Source organism: Trichosurus vulpecula, chromosome 1 (assembly GCF_011100635.1).
Source record: "Trichosurus vulpecula isolate mTriVul1 chromosome 1, mTriVul1.pri, whole genome shotgun sequence".
In the NCBI taxonomy this organism is placed as follows: Eukaryota; Metazoa; Chordata; class Mammalia; order Diprotodontia; family Phalangeridae; genus Trichosurus; species Trichosurus vulpecula.
Window position 1 is genome coordinate 93,777,304 of NC_050573.1, and position 1,727 is coordinate 93,779,030.

The 1,727-nt window shown below is 38.2% G+C and overlaps 1 protein-coding gene across 1 annotated transcript; it reads right to left on the reverse strand.

The window, feature by feature from the left end:
- Positions 1-239: 239 nt before the first annotated feature.
- Positions 240-1,427, reverse strand: LOC118833994 (40S ribosomal protein S27-like). Its single transcript, XM_036741435.1, has 2 exons — positions 1,421-1,427; positions 240-487 (listed from the first exon to the last, which is right to left on the reverse strand). The coding sequence occupies exons 1-2, from the start codon at positions 1,425-1,427 to the stop codon at positions 240-242; spliced, it is 255 nt and encodes an 84-aa protein (XP_036597330.1).
- Positions 1,428-1,727: the final 300 nt, after the last annotated feature.

Here is a 1,727-nt window from a genome sequence, read left to right on the forward strand (position 1 = left end):
GAATTTGAACTCGGGTCTAATCTGATTCCAGGTACAGTATATCTGCTGAACCATTTGGCCTCCCCTGAAACTCTATCAAGTATGATTTTTGTGATTTTCTGTGTCACTTAATGACTCCAGGCCTCAATTTCTTCAACTGTAAAATCAGAGAAGTTGGAGGTGCCTTCCAGCTTTAAATTTTTTTTGTGTGTCAAATTTGTTTTATTTTTTACAGTTCCTCATTCATCTTGATTCAGTCATTAGTTCTGCTTCCATCTGAAGGAGTATCCTTCCGTAAGTCTTGCCTTACCTCTAGTAGGCTGACAGAGTACAGTAGAGCATCGGACACAGAGGACCACGTGGCTGAAGACAGTGGTGATTTTATAGCACCCCGGGCACTTTACGTCTATGAAATACGAGTTTGGACTCTGCACCAGGTGTTTCTTGTGTCTCTGTTTTTGCTCCTCGGGAGAGGGGTGCAGGAGGTCTTTTGTGAGAGGGATGTTGGCTCAGGGAGATCTTCACCGCCAGAAAAGCCCAGCTTTAAAGTGAGGATTCTCCTGTTCCAAGTTCCTAAACTTCTCTGGTTCTCAGGTTCTTTCTTGTAAGATGAAGGGATTAGAAAATGTAACTTTTAACTCCTTCTGCTCTAGACTTTTGCCTTGCTATCAATATGATAGGGAGAGTGATTTTATTTTTTTCCCCAGGTTGACAGTTTGATTTTTCAGGCCCTCCCTGTTCCTGTGTGCTCCTGGGAAGCATCAAGAGTTATTTATAAAATGAAGCCTATTCTACACCTTATTTGTTGGGACCTTCTTTCTGTCAGTGACTAAAGTACTTACAGAAGCTTAATTTTGGAAGAGACCCCAGAGGCCATCCAGCCATTTATCATTCAAAATCCATTTATCAGTTACTTACTATGTACCAGGGACCTGGCTAAGCATTGAGCATAAAGAAAAAAAAGGGGGAAAAAGTTTCTTCCTTGGAGGGAAAGCATCTCAGTTTTTGCCTTTTAAATTTTTTTAAAAGAGATTCATTGATATATTTTATTTGTGCATCATCTGTATTTAAAAATACATCTCTCTTCCTTCTCTTTACCAGAAACTTATCATTATCATTCAATTTATTCAATCAATCAATCTATTAAGAACCTGCTTTGTTCTAGGCATAATGCTGATCACTTCATATTATCAAGGATCTTCCATTCTAACTGGACAGTCAAGAACAAGTATATGTGACCTTGGATAATTTCCTTTCCTTGTCAGCATCTCAGTTTCCTTTTCTGTAAAATGGAGTGATTTGGACTAGGCAGTTTCTACTTACTAAGGATTAACATAATAGATTTCTTGAATTCTTTGAATTTCAGGAGTAGCTTCCCTAATGTGTTTCCTGAGTGGGGCAAATGGCAGAGGTTGTGAAGTGAAAACAGTCCAGTTTTTACCTTTCATGATCTACTAAAGCAAGTTTAAAAAAATCAAAAACACAAATCTCCTCTTTATGTTCTTTTTCTCTGCTTGGATACTTGACAATACAAATTCACTTAATGGTTATTCAGGTGACTCTAAGCATTGTCAGAAACCTGATACTTCCCTGTAACATAGAGGTATAGTGGTTTGGTTATATCCCCAGGACAATTTTGGGGAACAGATAATGTTGCTTTTTGATCCTTCCAGGTGGAATGCCATTCATACCTTTATTGAGTCGTGAAATGTAGGTACTTCAGAATGTTGAAACACAAATTATAGAAT